The sequence below is a fragment of the Oncorhynchus mykiss genome, chromosome 10 (assembly GCF_057628025.1).
Source record: "Oncorhynchus mykiss isolate SJ-2025 chromosome 10, ASM5762802v1, whole genome shotgun sequence".
Taxonomy (NCBI): domain Eukaryota; kingdom Metazoa; phylum Chordata; class Actinopteri; order Salmoniformes; family Salmonidae; genus Oncorhynchus; species Oncorhynchus mykiss.
Genome location: NC_143031.1, coordinates 72849773 through 72868875, shown reverse-complemented (window position 1 = coordinate 72868875; position 19103 = coordinate 72849773). Strand labels below are relative to the sequence as shown.

The 19103-nt window shown below is 47.6% G+C and overlaps 1 protein-coding gene across 1 annotated transcript; it reads right to left on the bottom strand.

Moving 5' to 3' along the window:
* Positions 1 to 6229: 6229 nt before the first annotated feature.
* LOC149980187 (C-type lectin domain family 4 member F-like) lies at positions 6230 to 18888 on the bottom strand. Its single transcript, XM_090188555.1, has 4 exons — positions 18702 to 18888; positions 17761 to 17951; positions 7107 to 7207; positions 6230 to 6785 (listed from the first exon to the last, which is right to left on the bottom strand). Exons 1-4 carry the CDS (start codon positions 18886 to 18888, stop codon positions 6632 to 6634), a joined length of 633 nt encoding a protein of 210 aa, XP_090044681.1. The 3' UTR covers positions 6230 to 6631.
* Positions 18889 to 19103: the final 215 nt, after the last annotated feature.

Genomic DNA, 19103 nt, shown 5'->3' with positions numbered 1-19103 from the left:
ATGATAACCTCTCACCATTACCAATAATAGGGGAGGTTAGCATTTTATATCATACCCCCAAAACATGATAACCTCTCACCATTACCAATAATAGGGGAGGTTAGCATTTTATATCATACCCCCAAGACATGCTAACCTCTCACCATTACCAATAATAGTGGAGGTTAGCATTTTATATCATACCCCCAAGACATGATAACCTCTCACCATTACCAATAATAGGGGAGGTTAGCATTTTATATCATACCCCCAAAACATGATAACCTCTCACCATTACCAATAATAGGGGAGGTTAGCATTTTATATCATACCCCCAAGACATGCTAACCTCTCACCATTACCAATAATAGTGGAGGTTAGCATTTTATATCATACCCCCAAGACATGCTAACCTCTCACCATTACCAATAATAGGGGAGGTTAGCATGTTATATCATACCCCCAAGACATGCTAACCTCTCACCATTACCAATAATAGTGGAGGTTAGCATTTTATATCATACCCCCAAGACATGCTAACCTCTCACCATTACCAATAATAGGGGGGTTAGCATTTTTTGGGGGGGGTATGATATTTATACCTCTGTAACTTCCTCACTCATTTATTCACAATTCATTCATGATTGTCTTTAATCATGGTATTCTATTCTTATTTACAATAATAAATGACTCCAAAGTTACACAATACATTATTTACCATTAATTACTATTACATTTCCATTTTAGTCTTTTAGCAGACTTACAATTAGAGCATTCATGTTTAACATACAGTGCCTTGACACACACCCCTAGACTTCTTACACATGTTGTTGTGTTACAGACTGAATTTAAAATGCAGTAAATATATTTTTTCTCTCACTCAACTACACAAAGTACTCCATAACGACAAAGTTAAAACATATTTTTAGAAATGTTTGCAAATTTATTGAAAATTAAATATAATATAGAATTTACATAAGTATTCACGTCCTAAGTCAATACTTTGTAAAAATGTTCAATACTCTATATATTGATGGACCCTGGTCAAAAGTAGTGCACTATACAGGGATTATGGTGAGAATTGAGACGTGCCCTTAATGACATTATTCACATTCTATGTAGGTCTTATGTACTGCATCTGTCCTGAAATCACAGGCCACTTTTCATCCATGGATATAAGGTTGGGTTGGGTTGGGTTAGGGTAATGGTCAGTTTTGGGTTTGGTCTATCATCTGGTTGTAGTTGGATGCTGGTCAGAAAAGTCCCTCTTGTTGGGTGTAATACCTACTTTTATAAGTGTGTGTCTCCCCCTACTGGCTGTTTTCTACAAGCTCTGTTTCTTCCTTCTATTACTGTGACCTTGACACATAGAGATAGATAGAGAACTCATCTTTATCTGTTCCATTATAGCTCAATTCCATAGTGAAACCAAACCAGTTGACAAACTTGACTACTTTGAAATGGTGGAAGGATGGTGGAAACCCAGATTTTCTTCTCAGAGGACAGGAAGTAGAAACTGCAGTCAACGTATCTCCATTCCTCTTGACAATGCTGCTCTGTTGAAGAGCAAAGGTGAACATATTGAGAAAGTTAGCAAGTATCATTATACTCAAACCCATATATACACACACTATTGCTGTTGATTTTACTTCTAATTAACCACAGTTTATATCTCACCTATATCACAAAAAGCTTTGCCTGAGATGGCCTCTCAAGTCAGGTTGTTGTAACTGGTCTGTCTCTTTAGTCAGGTTGTTGAAACTTGTCTGTCTTTTTAGTCAGGGTGTGGTAACTGGTCTGTCTCTGTAGTCAGGTTGTTGTAACTGGTCTGTCTTTTTAGTCAGGGTGTGGTAACTGGTCTGTCTCTGTAGTCAGGTTGTTGTAACTGGTCTGTCTCTTTAGTCAGGTTGTTGTAACTGGTCTGTCTCTTTAGTCAGGTTGTTGTAACTGGTCTGTCTCTGTAGTCAGGGTGTTGTAACTGGTCTGTCTCTTTAGTCAGGTTGTTGTAACTGGTCTCTCTCTTTAGTCAGGTTGTTGTAACTGGTCTGTCTCTGTAGTCAGGTTGTTGTAACTGGTCTGTCTCTTTAGTCAGGTTGTTGTAACTGGTCTGTCTCTTTAGTCAGGTTGTTGTAACTGGTCTGTCTCTTTAGTCAGGTTGTTGTAACTGGTCTGTCTCTGTAGTCAGGGTGTTGTAACTGGTCTGTCTCTTTAGTCAGGTTGTTGTAACTGGTCTGTCTCTTTAGTCAGGTTGTTGTAACTGGTCTCTCTCTTTAGTCAGGGTGTTGTAACTGGTCTGTCTCTGTAGTCAGGTTGTTGTAACTGGTCTGTCTCTGTAGTCAGGTTGTTGTAACTGGTCTGTCTCTTTAGTCAGGTTGTTGTAACTGGTCTGTCTCTTTAGTCAGGTTGTTGTAACTGGTCTGTCTCTTTAGTCAGGTTGTTGTAACTGGTCTGTCTCTGTAGTCAGGGTGTTGTAACTGGTCTGTCTCTTTAGTCAGGTTGTTGTAACTGGTCTGTCTCTTTAGTCAGGTTGTTGTAACTGGTCTGTCTCTTTAGTCAGGTTGTTGTAACTGGTCTGTCTCTGTAGTCAGGTTGTTGTAACTGGTCTGTCTCTGTAGTCAGGTTGTTGTAACTGGTCTGTCTCTTTAGTCAGGTTGTTGTAACTGGTCTGTCTCTTTAGTCAGGTTGTTGTAACTGGTCTGTCTCTGTAGTCAGGGTGTTGTAACTGGTCTGTCTCTTTAGTCAGGTTGTTGTAACTGGTCTGTCTCTGTAGTCAGGTTGTTGTAACTGGTCTGTCTCTGTAGTCAGGGTGTTATAACTGGTCTGTCTCTTTAGTCAGGTTGTTGTAACTGGTCTGTCTCTGTAGTCAGGTTGTTGTAACTGGTCTGTCTCTGTAGTCAGGGTGTTGTAACTGGTCTGTCTCTGTAGTCAGGTTGTTGTAACTGGTCTGTCTCTTTAGTCAGGTTGTTGTAACTGGTCTCTCTCTGTAGTCAGGTTGTTGTAACTGGTCTGTCTCTGTAGTCAGGTTGTTGTAACTGGTCTGTCTCTTTAGTCAGGTTGTTGTAACTGGTCTGTCTCTGTAGTCAGGGTGTTGTAACTGGTCTGTCTCTGTAGTCAGGGTGTTGTAACTGGTCTGTCTCTTTAGTCAGGTTGTTGTAACTGGTCAGTCTCTGTAGTCAGGTTGTTGTAACTGGTCTGTCTCTTTAGTCAGGTTGTTGTAACTGGTCTGTCTCTGTAGTCAGGGTGTTGTAACTGGTCTGTCTCTGTAGTCAGGTTGTTGTAACTGGTCTGTCTCTTTAGTCAGGTTGTTGTAACTGGTCTGTCTCTTTAGTCAGGTTGTTGTAACTGGTCTGTCTCTTTAGTCAGGGTGTTATAACTGGTCTCTCTCTTTAGTCAGGTTGTTGTAACTGGTCTGTCTCTGTAGTCAGGGTGTTATAACTGGTCTGTCTCTGTAGTCAGGTTGTTGTAACTGGTCTGTCTCTTTAGTCAGGTTGTTGTAACTGGTCTGTCTCTTTAGTCAGGTTGTTGTAACTGGTCTGTCTCTGTAGTCAGGGTGTTGTAACTGGTCTGTCTCTTTAGTCAGGTTGTTGTAACTGGTCTCTCTCTTTAGTCAGGGTGTTGTAACTGGTCTGTCTCTTTAGTCAGGTTGTTGTAACTGGTCTGTCTCTTTAGTCAGGGTGTTGTAACTGGTCTGTCTCTGTAGTCAGGTTGTTGTAACTGGTCTGTCTCTTTAGTCAGGTTGTTGTAACTGGTCTGTCTCTGTAGTCAGGGTGTTGTAACTGGTCTGTCTCTGCAGTCAGGTTGTTGTAACTGGTCTGTCTCTGTAGTCAGGGTGTTGTAACTGGTCTGTCTCTGTAGTCAGGTTGTTGTAACTGGTCTGTCTCTGTAGTCAGGGTGTTGTAACTGGTCTCTCTCTTTAGTCAGGGTGTTGTAACTGGTCTGTCTCTGTAGTTAGGTTGTTGTAACTGGTCTGTCTCTGTAGTCAGGTTGTTGTAACTGGTCTGTCTCTGTAGTCAGGTTGTTGTAACTGGTCTGTCTCTTTAGTCAGGTTGTTGTAACTGGTCTGTCTCTTTAGTCAGGGTGTTGTAACTGGTCTGTCTCTTTAGTCAGGTTGTTGTAACTGGTCTGTCTCTTTAGTCAGGGTGTTGTAACTGGTCTGTCTCTTTAGTCAGGGTGTTGTAACTGGTCTGTCTCTTTAGTCAGGGTGTTGTAACTGGTCTGTCTCTTTAGTCAGGGTGTTGTAACTGGTCTGTCTCTTTAGTCAGGGTGTTGTAACTGGTCTGTCTCTTTAGTCAGGGTGTTGTAACTGGTCTGTCTCTGTAGTCAGGAGTCATACTGGTTATATAAGAGAAAAATGCTTCCTTGATGGATCAGCTACTTGTTAAAACTCAGTTTCTTATTGCTACTGTAGACAGCAATGTTCCCTCTAAACTGCGCATGTGAGTGGCCGCTCACTTCCTCCAGGAGTGCTGCACAGAAGAAACGCCATGCTACACAGAGGTGGAAGAGATTGAACTTCACCGAGTTCAACCCCATTAGTTTGCACTATAAAGATCAATGTTTTTTTCTGTGATCGAATCTATATCCTATCAGCCCCTTTTCAATGCAACAAACCAAAACAAATATAACTTTGCAAGATTGAGTCTGATTTTGTTTAAGGCAGACCCAGAGCACAACGGAGTAGAATTTTATTGGAAGGGGTTGCCCACCAGTGGTCGTTCAATCACACCAGAGTGAATGCGCATTTCACATCAGTTCAGATCAGAGCACAGAATCGCTCAAGTGCACATTTCTTGATATTCTTTGCTAGTTGATGAGTTATTAGCCTGCTTCCAACTCACACCCTCAAACACATAGATCCCCTGAATGCAGCTCACTTTCCAGCCCACTTTCCAGCTCACACTCTCAAACACTTACATCCCCTGAATGCAGTTCACTCTCCAGATCCCAATCACCTAAATTCTAATCACTGTTCACTCACCTGTATGTCATTATCACACACTATTCAGTTCAGTTCTTTGCTCCCCATCACTGTGAGGTATTGTTTGTTTTGTCAGTTCCACAATAAATGTTTGATTTGTTCGATAAAGTCCATTTATGTCCAAATACTTCCCTTTTGTTTGTGTTTTTAGTACACAATCCAAACTCACGAGGCGCGGGCAAGTCCAGGCGAAAGTTCAGATGAAAAGTCATATTACAGTTCGTAGAAACATGTCAAACGATGTATAGAATCAATCTTTAGGATGTTTTTAACATAAATCGTCAATAATGTTCCAACCGGAGAATTGCTTTGTAGAAATCCGATGTAAACGCAGGTCGCTCTCACGTGATCAGTGTGTGTGATCAGCTCATGGCACTCTCGCAGAGCCCTCTATCCAAATCTATTTATATGTATTTGGACATAAATGGACATCGTTTGACATGTTTTGGATATATGTGCATATATTAGGAACTGGGCCTGAGTAGCAGGTAGTTTACTCTGGGCACCCTATTCATCCAAGCTACTCAATACTGCCCCCCAGTCCCAAAGAAGTTAATATTTCACTACTCATTGATGATGAGCCCTCGAGGACAGAAAAATTGCGACCAAGGTGATGGTGAGAGCTTCGAAAGAGATATATTTTATCAGGTGCTTGACAGTCTCACAGCTAAGCTGCAGAGGTGTTTTTCAAAGAAGAATTGCGAGATCATGCAAGGGGTCCTGTTTGCCTTTGACCTTTGAGTCAGATTTAGAGGACATCAATCATGAGGTTCATCAAACCAAGCGGCTTCTTGATAGGAGAGAAAAAAGTGGAAGGGACAGACCGTCTACTTTCCTAGACTTTGTTGTGTTTCTAGAACCTTCTAAAGATGTCTTCCATGAGCTATTTCGATGCTGTAAGATTTCTGTTGTTACACCAGTCAGCAGTGCTTCCTGCGAGAGAAGCTTCTCAGCTTTACTGATTAAAACCCACCTCAGGACAACAATGGTTGAGGTTAAGTCACCTCAGAATTCTCAGTGTTGAGTCAAGGAGGGCAGGCTCCCCCAACACGGATGAGTTTGTGATACATTTTGCCAGTTCTCATCCGAAAAAAATCTGTGTCTTTGTTATTCTTATTATTAAAGTGATAATCATCGGTTAATAATTGGACTCACTTGTTTTTTAATAAGCATAAGCCCATGGCAAATCACATGACATGTTTCTAATAAAAAATCATGAAAATAATGAGTTCAGTATGGCAACATTCTCTCCTCTTAATCTAAACACAACAATTATTTGTCTTATTTTTTCTCTCTTCCTCATTCTCTTAATTTTCTTCTTCCTCCTCTGTCTCTCTCTGACACTAAGGCTCTATCTCAATTCGTCTTTCCTAGATTCCTCTCCTCCTTTCTCTTCTCCTCCTTCTCAACCCTATTAGAGGAGAAAGTCCAAGGTCCCTCCCCTAGGATTGTATTGTCCAATGTGTTTTGAGACAGAGGGGAGGAGAGAAGATGTGAGGAGGAATCAAGTAAGGGTGCATTAAAAAAGAGCCCGTAGGCAAGTCTGTAATACAACTATTTAATCTCTTTGGTATGTTCATCTCTCACTTTAACCAATAGGTGGAATCATCACTTAACCATTCAGCACTGTATCCAACCATCAAGATAATAACTGAGAGAGAGAGAGAGTTATTGTTACACCACTTTCTCACAGATCCAGTTATGATTTGTGCCACATTTGTCATCATTCCATGTCTGTACAGAGTCATCTTGTCCATAGTAAATCTCAACACAGTCCTCCTGCCAAGAGAACAGACCACCATCATCAGGCTGTCCTGACCCCCAGTACCTAAACAACACAGGGAACCAGACAGTCAGACACTGTGGTACAAACATCCTCCACAATTATAGACACGGTCCTATGATTTTAGGGTTTTAAAGAAACACTCTGTAAGATGTAATCAAGAATGGACCATTAACAATGACATGTATGTTTTATATAATGACATTTTAATCTAAAAATATGACTTGATTTCTAAGATACATCTCTAGTTCTCATTGAATGACATTCATAAGTAGAAACATACATTTTGATGAATATGACTGGAAGCAATATATCACTGTTGTTTTGTATCTCCATTTCACAAGGTAAAATGGTCAAATCTCTCACCCTGTGGTCAGTGGGGTGCCATCCACCCACTTCCAGATCCCCTCAGTAACAGAGTCAGTCAGACCAATCCAGACTCTCAGGTGGAGGTTGAAGACAAATGTCTATTGTTGAGAAAGATAAAGATAACGTCACCCTTAATATATTTATAAAATACTGCAAACATATTAGTGTACTGATGAAAAGTATACCTACTCTGCCTCTCTCTCTCTCTCTCTCTCTCTCTCACTCTCTCTCTCACTCTCTCTCTCTCTGCAGTTTATGATCACGAGGTCTGCTCCTCTCTTTGTCATGTATTGTCATGTTGTGTCTTGTTTCTGTCCTTTCCCTTCACCCGGTCTCCCTCTGCTGGTCGTTATTAGGTTACCTTTTCTCCCCCTCTTTCCCCCAGCTGTTCCTTGTCTCCTCCTAACTACCTCGTCACCCCTTTTCCCACCTGTTCCCTTTTTCCCTCTGATTAGTCCTCGATATCTCTCTCTGTTTTTGTTCCTGTCTTTGTCGGATTCTTGTTTGTGTTTTTCATGCCTGAACCAGACTATCGTCATGTTTGCTGCAACCTTGTCCTGTCCTGTCGGAACCTGCCGGTCCATCTGAGCCTACCTATGTTTTGTTATTAAAGAAGTTCTGTTTACGTTAATTCGCTTTTGGGTCCTCACTCACGCACCGTGACAGAAGAATCCGACCAAGAATGGACCCAGCGACTTCGGATCCTCTCCACTCAGCCGTCGAGATCCAGGGAGCGATGCTAGGCAGACACGAGCAGGAATTGTCTGCTGCTCGACATGCCGTTGAGACCCTGGCCATGTTACGGTGCGTGAATGAGGACCCAAAAGCGAATTAAAGTAAACAGAGCTTCTTTAATACAAAACATACGTAGGCTCAGATGGACCGGCAGATTCCGACAGGACAGGACAAGGTTGCAGCAAACATGACGATAGTCTGGTTCAGGCATGAATAACACAAACAAACAAACAAGAATCCGACAAGGACAGGAGCAGAAACAGAGAGAGATATAGGGACCTAATCAGAGGGAAAAAAGGGAACAGGTGGGGAACGGGGTGAATGGGTAGTTAGAGGAGACAAGGGACAGCTGGGGGAAAGCGGGGGAGAAAAGGTAACCTAACACGACCAGCAGAGGGAGACAGGGTGAAGGGAAAGGACAGAGACAAGACAACATGACAGTACATGACAGTACCCCCCCACTCACCGAGCGCCTCCTGGCGCACTCGAGGAGGAAACCTGGCGGCAACGGAGGAAATCATCAATCAGCGCACGGTCCAGCACGTCCCGAGAGGGAACCCAACTCCTCTCCTCAGGACCGTACCCCTCCCAGTCAACTAGGTACTGATGACCACGGCCCCGAGGACGCATGTCCAAGATTTTACGGACCCTGTAGATAGGTGCGCCCTCGACAAGGATGGGGGGGGGGGGGGGAAGACGAGCGGGGGCGCGAAGAACGGGCTTAACACAGGAGACATGGAAGACCGGGTGGACGCGACGAAGATATCGCGGAAGAAGAAGTCGCACTGCGACAGGATTAATGACCTGAGAGATACGGAATGGACCAATGAACCGCGGGGTCAACTTGCGAGAAGCCGTCTTAAGGGGAAGGTTCTGAGTGGAGAGCCAAACTCTCTGACCGCGACAATATCTAGGGCTCTTCGTTCTACGCTTATTAGCAGCTCTCACAGTCTGCGCCCTATAACGGCAAAGTGCAGACCTGACCCTCTTCCAGGTGCGCTCGCAACGTTGGACAAAAGCCTGAGCGGAGGGGACGCTGGACTCGGCGAACTGAGATGAGAACAACGGAGGCTGGTACCCGAGGCTACTCTGAAAAGGAGATAGCCCGGTCGCAGACGAAGGAAGCGAGTTGTGGGCGTATTCTGCCCAGGGGAGCTGTTCTGACCAAGACGCAGGGTTGCGAAAAGAAAGACTGCGTAAGATGCGACCAATAGTCTGATTGGCCCGTTCTGCTTGACCGTTAGACTGGGGGTGAAAGCCGGAAGAGAGACTGACGGAAGCCCCAATCAAACGGCAAAACTCCCTCCAAAATTGAGACGTGAATTGCGGACCTCTGTCCGAAACGACGTCTGACGGAAGGCCATGAACTCTGAAAACATTCTCGATGATGATTTGTGCCGTCTCTTTAGCAGAAGGAAGCTTAGCAAGGGGAATGAAATGAGCCGCCTTAGAGAACCTATCGACAACCGTAAGAATAACAGTCTTCCCCGCTGACGAAGGCAGTCCGGTGACAAAATCTAAGGCGATGTGAGACCACGGTCGAGAGGGAATAGGGAGCGGCCTGAGACGGCCGGCAGGAGGAGAGTTACCGGACTTAGTCTGCGCGCAGACCGAACAAGCAGCCACGAAACGACGCGTGTCATGCTCCCGGGTGGGCCACCAGAAACGCTGGCGAATGGAAGCAAGCGTACCCCGAACGCCAGGGTGGCCGGCTAACTTGGCAGAGTGAGCCCACTGAAGAACGGCCAGACGAGTAGGAACGGGAACGAAAAGAAGGTTCCTAGGACAAGCGCGCGGCGACGGAGTTTGAGTGAGTGCTTGCTTTACCTGCCTCTCAATTCCCCAGACAGTCAACCCGACAACACGCCCCTCAGGGAGAATCCCCTCGGGGTCAGTGGAGGCTACTGAAGAACTGAAGAGACGAGACAAAGCATCAGGCTTGGTGTTCTTAGAGCCCGGACGATAAGAAATCACGAACTCGAAACGAGCGAAAAACAGCGCCCAACGCGCCTGACGCGCATTAAGTCGTTTGGCAGAACGGATGTACTCAAGGTTCCTATGGTCAGTCCAAACGACAAAAGGAACGGTCGCCCCCTCCAACCACTGTCGCCATTCGCCTAGGGCTAACCGGATGGCGAGCAGTTCGCGGTTACCCACATCATAGTTACGTTCCGACGGCGACAGGCGATGAGAAAAATACGCGCATGGGTGGACCTTGTCGTCAGAGAGGGAGCGCTGAGAAAGGATGGCTCCCACTCCCACCTCTGACGCGTCAACCTCGACAACGAACTGTCTAGAGACGTCAGGTGTAACAAGGATAGGAGCGGATGTAAAACGATTCTTGAGGAGATCAAAAGCTCCCTGGGCGGAAACGGACCACTTAAAGCACGTCTTGACAGAAGTAAGGGCTGTGAGAGGAGCTGCCACCTGACCGAAATTACGGATGAAACGACGATAGAAGTTCGCGAAGCCGAGAAAGCGCTGCAGCTCGACGCGTGACTTAGGGACGGGCCAATCAATGACAGCTTGGACCTTAGCGGGATCCATCTTAATGCCTTCAGCGGAAATAACAGAACCGAGAAATGTGACGGAGGAGGCATGAAAAGTGCACTTCTCAGCCTTCACAAAAAGACAATTCTCTAAAAGGCGCTGGAGGACACGTCGAACGTGCTGAACATGAATCTGGAGTGACGGTGAAAAAATCAGGATATCGTCAAGGTAAACGAAAACAAAGATGTTCAGCATGTCTCTCAGGACATCATTGACTAATGCCTGAAAGACAGCTGGAGCGTTAGCGAGGCCGAAAGGAAGAACCCGGTATTCAAAGTGCCCTAACGGAGTGTTAAACGCCGTCTTCCACTCGTCCCCCTCCCTGATGCGCACGAGATGGTAAGCGTTACGAAGGTCCAACTTAGTGAAAAACCTGGCTCCCTGCAGGATCTCGAAGGCTGAAGACATAAGAGGAAGCGGATAACGATTCTTCACTGTTATGTCATTCAGCCCTCGATAATCTATGCAGGGGCGCAGAGACCCGTCCTTCTTCTTGACAAAAAAAAACCCCGCTCCGGCGGGAGAGGAGGAGGGGACTATGGTACCGGCGTCAAGAGCTACAGACAAATAATCTTCGAGAGCCTTACGTTCGGGAGCCGACAGAGAGTATAGTCTACCCCGGGGGGGGGTGGTTCCCGGAAGGAGATCAATACTACAATCATACGACCGGTGTGGAGGAAGAGAGGTGGCCCTGGACCGACTGAACACCGTGCGCAGATCGTGATATTCCTCCGGCACCCCTGTCAAATCACCAGGCTCCTCCTGTGAAGAAGAGACAGAGGAAACAGGAGGGATAGCAGACATTAAACATTTCACATGACAAGAGACGTTCCAGGAGAGGATAGAATTACTAGACCAATTAATGGAAGGATTATGACAAACTAGCCAGGGATGGCCCAAAACAACAGGTGTAAAAGGTGAACGAAAAATTAAAAAAGAAATGGTTTCACTATGATTACCAGAAACAGTGAGGGTTAAAGGTAGCGTCTCACGCTGAATCCTGGGGAGAGGACTACCATCCAGGGCGAACAAGGCCGTGGGCTCCTTTAACTGTCTGAGAGGAATGTCATGTTCCCGAGCCCAGGTCTCGTCCATAAAACAGCCCTCCGCCCCAGAGTCTATTAAGGCACTGCAGGAAGCTGACGAACCGGTCCAGCGTAGATGGACCGACAAGGTAGTGCAGGATCTTGAAGGAGAGACAGGAGTAGTAGCGCTCACCAGTAGCCCTCCGCTTACTGACGAGCTCTGGCCTTTTACTGGACATGAAGTGACAAAATGACCAGCGGAACCGCAATAGAGACAGAGGCGGTTGGTGATTCTCCGTTCCCTCTCCTTAGTCGAGATGCGGATACCTCCCAGCTGCATGGGCTCAGCACCCGAGCCGGCAGAGGAAGATGGTAGTGATGCGGAGAGGGAGGCGACGGAGAGCGCGAGCTCCTTTCCACGAGCTCGGTGACGAAGATCAACCCGTCGCTCAATGCGAATAGCGAGTTCAATCAAGGAATCCACGCTGGAAGGAACCTCCCGGGAGAGAATCTCATCCTTTACCTCTGCGCGGAAACCCTCCAGAAGACGAGCGAGCAAGGCCGGCTCGTTCCAGCCACTGGAGACAGCAAGAGTGCGAAACTCAATAGAGTAGTCTGTTATGGATCGATTGCCTTGACATAGGGAAGACAGGGCCCTGGAAGCCTCCTCCCCAAAAACAGATCGATCAAAAACCCGTATCATCTCCTCCTTAAAGTCTTGATACTGGTTAGTACACTCAGCCCTTGCCTCCCAGATTGCCGTGCCCCACTCACGAGCCCGTCCAATAAGGAGAGATATGACGTAGGCGACACGAGCAGTGCTCCTGGAGTAAGTGTTGGGCTGGAGAGAAAACACAATATCACACTGGGTGAGGAACGAGCGGCATTCAGTGGGCTCCCCAGAGTAACACGGCGGGTTATTGATTCTGGGCTCCGGAGATTCGAAAGCCCTGGAAGTGGCCGGTGGATCGAGGCGGAGATGGTGAACCTGTTCTGTGAGGTTGGAGACTTGGGTGGCCAGGGTCTCAACGGCATGTCGAGCAGCAGACAATTCCTGCTTGTGTCTGCCTAGCATCGCTCCCTGGATCTCGACGGCTGAGTGGAGAGGATCCGAAGTCGCTGGGTCCATTCTTGGTCGGATTCTTCTGTTACGGTGCGTGAATGAGGACCCAAAAGCGAATTAAAGTAAACAGAGCTTCTTTAATACAAAACATACGTAGGCTCAGATGGACCGGCAGATTCCGACAGGACAGGACAAGGTTGCAGCAAACATGACGATAGTCTGGTTCAGGCATGAATAACACAAACAAACAAACAAGAATCCGACAAGGACAGGAGCAGAAACAGAGAGAGATATAGGGACCTAATCAGAGGGAAAAAAGGGAACAGGTGGGGAACGGGGTGAATGGGTAGTTAGAGGAGACAAGGGACAGCTGGGGGAAAGCGGGGGAGAAAAGGTAACCTAACACGACCAGCAGAGGGAGACAGGGTGAAGGGAAAGGACAGAGACAAGACAACATGACAGTACATGACAGGCCACCCAAGTCTCCAACCTCACAGAACAGGTTCACCATCTCCGCCTCGATCCACCGGCCACTTCCAGGGCTTTCGAATCTCCGGAGCCCAGAATCAATAACCCGCCGTGTTACTCTGGGGAGCCCACTGAATGCCGCTCGTTCCTCACCCAGTGTGATATTGTGTTTTCTCTCCAGCCCAACACTTACTCCAGGAGCACTGCTCGTGTCGCCTACGTCATATCTCTCCTTACTGGACGGGCTCGTGAGTGGGGCACGGCAATCTGGGAGGCAAGGGCTGAGTGTACTAACCAGTATCAGGACTTTAAGGAGGAGATGATACGGGTTTTTGATCGATCTGTTTTTGGGGAGGAGGCTTCCAGGGTCCTGTCTTCCCTATGTCAAGGTAATCGATCCATAACAGACTACTCTATTGAGTTTCGCACTCTTGCTGCCTCCAGTGGCTGGAACGAGCCGGCTTTGCTCGCTCGTTTTCTGGAGGGTCTCCGCGCAGAGGTAAAGGATGAGATTCTCTCCCGGGAGGTTCCTTCCAGCGTGGATTCCTTGATTGAACTCGCTATTCGCATTGAGCGACGGGTTGATCTTCGTCACCGAGCTCGTGGAAAGGAGCTCGCGTTCTCCGTTGCCCCCCTCTCCGCATCACTACCATCTTCCTCTACCGGCTCGGGTGCTGAGCCTATGCAGCTGGGAGGTATCCGCATCTCGACTAAGGAGAGGGAACGGAGAATCACCAACCGCCTCTGTCTCTATTGCGGTTCTGCTGGTCATTTTGTCACTTCATGTCCAGTAAAAGCCAGAGCTCATCAGTAAGCGGAGGGCTACTGGTGAGCGCTACTACTCCTGTCTCTCCTTCAAGATCCTGCACTACCTTGTCGGTCCATCTACGCTGGACCGGTTCGTCAGCTTCCTGCAGTGCCTTAATAGACTCTGGGGCGGAGGGCTGTTTTATGGACGAGACCTGGGCTCGGGAACATAACATTCCTCTCAGACAGTTAAGGGAGCCCACGGCCTTTTTCGCTTTGGATGGTAGTCCTCTCCCCAGGATTCAGCGTGAGACGCTACCTTTAACCCTCACTGTCTCTGGTAATCATAGCGAAACCATTTCTTTTTTAATTTTTCGTTCACCTTTTACACCTGTTGTTTTGGGCCATCCCTGGCTAGTTTGTCATAATCCTTCTATTAATTGGTCTAGTAATTCTATCCTCTCCTGGAACGTCTCTTGTCATGTGAAATGTTTAATGTCTGCTATCCCTCCTGTTTCCTCTGTCTCTTCTTCACAGGAGGAGCCTGGTGATTTGACAGGGGTGCCGGAGGAATATCACGATCTGCGCACGGTGTTCAGTCGGTCCAGGGCCACCTCTCTTCCTCCACACCGGTCGTATGATTGTAGTATTGATCTCCTTCCGGGAACCACTCCCCCCCGGGGTAGACTATACTCTCTGTCGGCTCCCGAACGTAAGGCTCTCGAAGATTATTTGTCTGTAGCTCTTGACGCCGGTACCATAGTCCCCTCCTCCTCTCCCGCCGGAGCGGGGGTTTTTTTTGTCAAGAAGAAGGACGGGTCTCTGCGCCCCTGCATAGATTATCGAGGGCTGAATGACATAACAGTGAAGAATCGTTATCCGCTTCCTCTTATGTCTTCAGCCTTCGAGATCCTGCAGGGAGCCAGGTTTTTCACTAAGTTGGACCTTCGTAACGCTTACCATCTCGTGCGCATCAGGGAGGGGGACGAGTGGAAGACGGCGTTTAACACTCCGTTAGGGCACTTTGAATACCGGGTTCTTCCTTTCGGCCTCGCTAACGCTCCAGCTGTCTTTCAGGCATTAGTCAATGATGTCCTGAGAGACATGCTGAACATCTTTGTTTTCGTTTACCTTGACGATATCCTGATTTTTTCACCGTCACTCCAGATTCATGTTCAGCACGTTCGACGTGTCCTCCAGCGCCTCTTAGAGAATTGTCTTTTTTGTGAAGGCTGAGAAGTGCACTTTTCATGCCTCCTCCGTCACATTTCTCGGTTCTGTTATTTCCGCTGAAGGCATTAAGATGGATCCCGCTAAGGTCCAAGCTGTCATTGATTGGCCCGTCCCTAAGTCACGCGTCGAGCTGCAGCGCTTTCTCGGCTTCGCGAACTTCTATCGTCGTTTCATCCGTAATTTCGGTCAGGTGGCAGCTCCTCTCACAGCCCTTACTTCTGTCAAGACGTGCTTTAAGTGGTCCGTTTCCGCCCAGGGAGCTTTTGATCTCCTCAAGAATCGTTTTACATCCGCTCCTATCCTTGTTACACCTGACGTCTCTAGACAGTTCGTTGTCGAGGTTGACGCGTCAGAGGTGGGCGTGGGAGCCATTCTTTCTCAGCGCTCCCTCTCTGACGACAAGGTCCACCCATGCGCGTATTTTTCTCATCGCCTGTCGCCGTCGGAACGTAACTATGATGTGGGAAACCGCGAACTGCTCGCCATCCGCTTAGCCCTAGGCGAATGGCGACAGTGGTTGGAGGGGGCGACCGTTCCTTTTGTCGTTTGGACTGACCATAGGAACCTTGAGTACATCCGTTCTGCCAAACGACTTAATGCGCGTCAGGCGCGTTGGGCGCTGTTTTTCGCTCGTTTCGAGTTCATGATTTCTTATCGTCCGGGCTCTAAGAACACCAAGCCTGATGCTTTATCTCGTCTCTTCAGTTCTTCAGTAGCCTCCACTGACCCCGAGGGGATTCTCCCTGAGGGGCGTGTTGTCGGGTTGACTGTCTGGGGAATTGAGAGGCAGGTAAAGCAAGCACTCACTCACACTCCGTCGCCGCGCGCTTGTCCTAGGAACCTTCTTTTCGTTCCCGTTCCTACTCGTCTGGCCGTTCTTCAGTGGGCTCACTCTGCCAAGTTAGCCGGCCACCCTGGCGTTCGGGGTACGCTTGCTTCCATTCGCCAGCGTTTTTGGTGGCCCACCCGGGAGCATGACACGCGTCGTTTCGTGGCTGATTGTTCGGTCTGCGCGCAGACTAAGTCCGGTAACTCCCCTCCTGCCGGCCGTCTCAGGCCGCTTCCCATTCCCTCTCGACCGTGGTCTCACATCGCCTTAGATTTTGTCACCGGACTGCCTTCGTCAGCGGGGAAGACTGTTATTCTTACGGTTGTCGACAGGTTCTCTAAGGCGGCTCATTTTATCCCCCTTGCTAAGCTTCCTTCTGCTAAAGAGACGGCACAAATCATCATCGAGAATGTTTTCAGAATTCATGGCCTTCCGTCAGACGTCGTTTCGGACAGAGGTCCGCAATTCACGTCTCAATTTTGGAGGGAGTTTTGCCGTTTGATTGGGGCTTCCGTCAGTCTCTCTTCCGGCTTTCACCCCCAGTCTAACGGTCAAGCAGAACGGGCCAATCAGACTATTGGTCGCATCTTACGCAGTCTTTCTTTTCGCAACCCTGCGTCTTGGTCAGAACAGCTCCCCTGGGCAGAATACGCCCACAACTCGCTTCCTTCGTCTGCGACCGGGCTATCTCCTTTTCAGAGTAGCCTCGGGTACCAGCCTCCGCTGTTCTCATCTCAGTTCGCCGAGTCCAGCGTCCCCTCCGCTCAGGCTTTTGTCCAACGTTGCGAGCGCACCTGGAAGAGGGTCAGGTCTGCACTTTGCCGTTATAGGGCGCAGACTGTGAGAGCTGCTAATAAGCGTAGAACTAAGAGTCCTAGATATTATCGCGGTCAGAGAGTTTGGCTCTCCACTCAGAACCTTCCCCTTAAGACCGCTTCCCGCAAGTTGACCCCGCGGTTCATTGGTCCGTTCCGTATTTCTCGGATCATTAATCCTGTCGCAGTGCGACTTCTTCTTCCGCGATATCTTCGTCGCGTCCACCCGGTCTTCCATGTCTCCTGTGTCAAGCCCGTTCTTCGCGCCCCCGCTCGTCTTCCCCCCCCCCCCATCCTTGTCGAGGGCGCACCCATCTACAGGGTCCGTAGGATTTTGGACATGCGTCCTCGGGGCCGTGGTCATCAGTACCTAGTAGATTGGGAGGGGTACGGTCCTGAGGAGAGGAGTTGGGTTCCCTCTCGGGACGTGCTGGACCGTGCGCTGATCGATGATTTCCTCCGTTGCCGCCAGGTTTCCTCCTCGAGTGCGCCAGGAGGCGCTCGGTGAGTGGGGGGGTACTGTCATGTATTGTCATGTTGTGTCTTGTTTCTGTCCTTTCCCTTCACCCGGTCTCCCTCTGCTGGTCGTTATTAGGTTACCTTTTCTCCCCCTCTTTCCCCCAGCTGTTCCTTGTCTCCTCCTAACTACCTCGTCACCCCTTTTCCCACCTGTTCCCTTTTTCCCTCTGATTAGTCCTCGATATCTCTCTCTGTTTTTGTTCCTGTCTTTGTCGGATTCTTGTTTGTGTTTTTCATGCCTGAACCAGACTATCGTCATGTTTGCTGCAACCTTGTCCTGTCCTGTCGGAACCTGCCGGTCCATCTGAGCCTACCTATGTTTTGTTATTAAAGAAGTTCTGTTTACGTTAATTCGCTTTTGGGTCCTCACTCACGCACCGTGACACTCTTCTTACAGTCCTGTCTGTTCTCTCTCTCACCTGTTCCTCTCTACTGTTTATGATCACGAGGTCTGCTCCTCTCCCCTTACAGTCCTGTCTGTTCTCTCTCTCACCTGTTCCTCTCTACTGTTTATGATCACGAGGTCTGCTCCTCTCCCCTTACAGTCCTGTCTGTTCTCTCTCTCACCTGTTCCTCTCTACTGTTTATGATCACGAGGTCTGCTCCTCTCCCCTTACAGTCCTGTCTGTTCTCTCTCTCACCTGTTCCTCTCTACTGTTTATGATCACGAGGTCTGCTCCTCTCCCCTTACAGTCCTGTCTGTTCTCTCACTCACCTGTTCCTCTCTACTGTTTATGATCACGAGGTCTGCTCCTCTCCCCTTACAGTCCTGTCTGCTCTCCTCCCAGGTTTTCTTCTCAGTGGAGAGGAAGTACAAACTGGAGTCAAAGTATCTCCATCCCTCCTGACAATGCTGCTCTGTTGAAGAGCAAAGGTGAACACATTGAGAAACTTAGTCAGTATCTCTATACTCAAAAACCCATTGATATATAATTATTATAATTTATCACAGTTTATATCTCACCTATCACAAAAAGCGTTGCCTGAATATGGCCTTTCTCTTTAGTCAGGTTGTTGTATCTGGTCTGTAACTGGTCTCTCTCTTTATTCAGGTTGTTGTATCTGGTCTGTAACTGGTCTCTCTCTTTAGTCAGGTTGTTGTATCTGGTCTGTAACTGGTCTCTCTCTTTAGTCAGGTTGTTGTATCTGGTCTGTAACTGGTCTCTCTCTTTAGTCAGGATGTTGTATCTGGTCTGTAACTGGTCTCTCTCTTCAGTTGCGTTGATTTTAAAAAGGGAGAAACTCTGGAACAAGTTATTCCTTTTATCCTCAGAATCTTTGATGACTCTATTATCTATAAAGTATAAACACAGAGTTACTAGGTAAAACACCAGGTAAATAGGCTTAGTAACCAGCACTTCTTACAATTAGGTGTAAGCAATGAACTTGTACACAAACTCACAGTAGACAGACAGGCCTGTTATCCCAGCCAGTAGAACACACAGCAGCCCCAGAAACACTGCAGCAACTAGGAAGAGTCTCTTCCCTGAGCTATCAGGCTCTGTGGAAACAAACAAGATACTTTTACGTTGTTATTTGGTGAGTGTGTGTGTGTGTGTGTGTGTGTGTGTGTGTGTGTGTGTGTGTGTGTGTGTGTGTGTGTGTTACCTGAGTGCTGGGCTCCTGGTCCATTATTAGGAGCAGTGTCTGCTGTCTCTTCTCTCTTGGTGTTGGTCTCACCGTCTCTCAGGGTGTCTGCACTGATGTAGATATCTACAATCCTCTCCTCCATCTCACCTCTGTCAAATTTGACATTCTTGTTCATATCTGGCTCAGCATTGATGACCTTTGACATCTTTAACAGTACCTAAGTCTTTCTTTCTATGTAGGTCTACTATACATTAAGTCTCTGCTTCTAGAATTAATGTGGTGGTCTTCCAACTTGGCTGCCAGGAGGCGTCGTACATCAACTGCAGGACCTCTATACGTTAAGTCTCTGTCTTCTAGTGATATCTCTGTCTCTGAGTCATCTGTGTGTCTCTGTCTGTGTGACTCCTATAGGTGTTAACT